The following is a 266-nucleotide window of genomic DNA, read 5'->3' on the forward strand; positions in this document are numbered from 1 at the left end:
GTCACCCTACATCACACCCAGGCCGAGGCATCCGCAAACCCCACCTTCCTCTTCTGCTTCCTCAAGCTCTTGTAGAGGATCCCAGAGAGAACCGCCAGGACGATGACGAGGGCCGCGAGGATGATGGACAGCACGAACCACCCCTGGACCGGCATGAGGAACCAGTGGGGCCGCTCGAAGGTCGACGTCGACAGGGGCTGCAGAGGGGCGTCCACCGTCTTGGGCTCGAACTCCATTTCCGCGATGGCTTCCTTGACGTATCTGCA

At 61.7% G+C, this 266-nt stretch overlaps 1 protein-coding gene across 1 annotated transcript in view; it reads right to left on the reverse strand.

The window, feature by feature from the left end:
- The window catches only part of LOC119585956, a gene marked incomplete at its 3' end in the record, with an annotated part of 87,813 nt that overhangs the window by 7,753 nt on the left and 79,794 nt on the right, over positions 1-266 (reverse strand). Inside the window, 1 exon segment of the mRNA XM_037934670.1 lies at positions 45-261. Coding sequence (XP_037790598.1) covers positions 45-261 — 217 coding nt within the window.

This window comes from Penaeus monodon, chromosome 20 (assembly GCF_015228065.2).
Source record: "Penaeus monodon isolate SGIC_2016 chromosome 20, NSTDA_Pmon_1, whole genome shotgun sequence".
In the NCBI taxonomy this organism is placed as follows: domain Eukaryota; kingdom Metazoa; phylum Arthropoda; class Malacostraca; order Decapoda; family Penaeidae; genus Penaeus; species Penaeus monodon.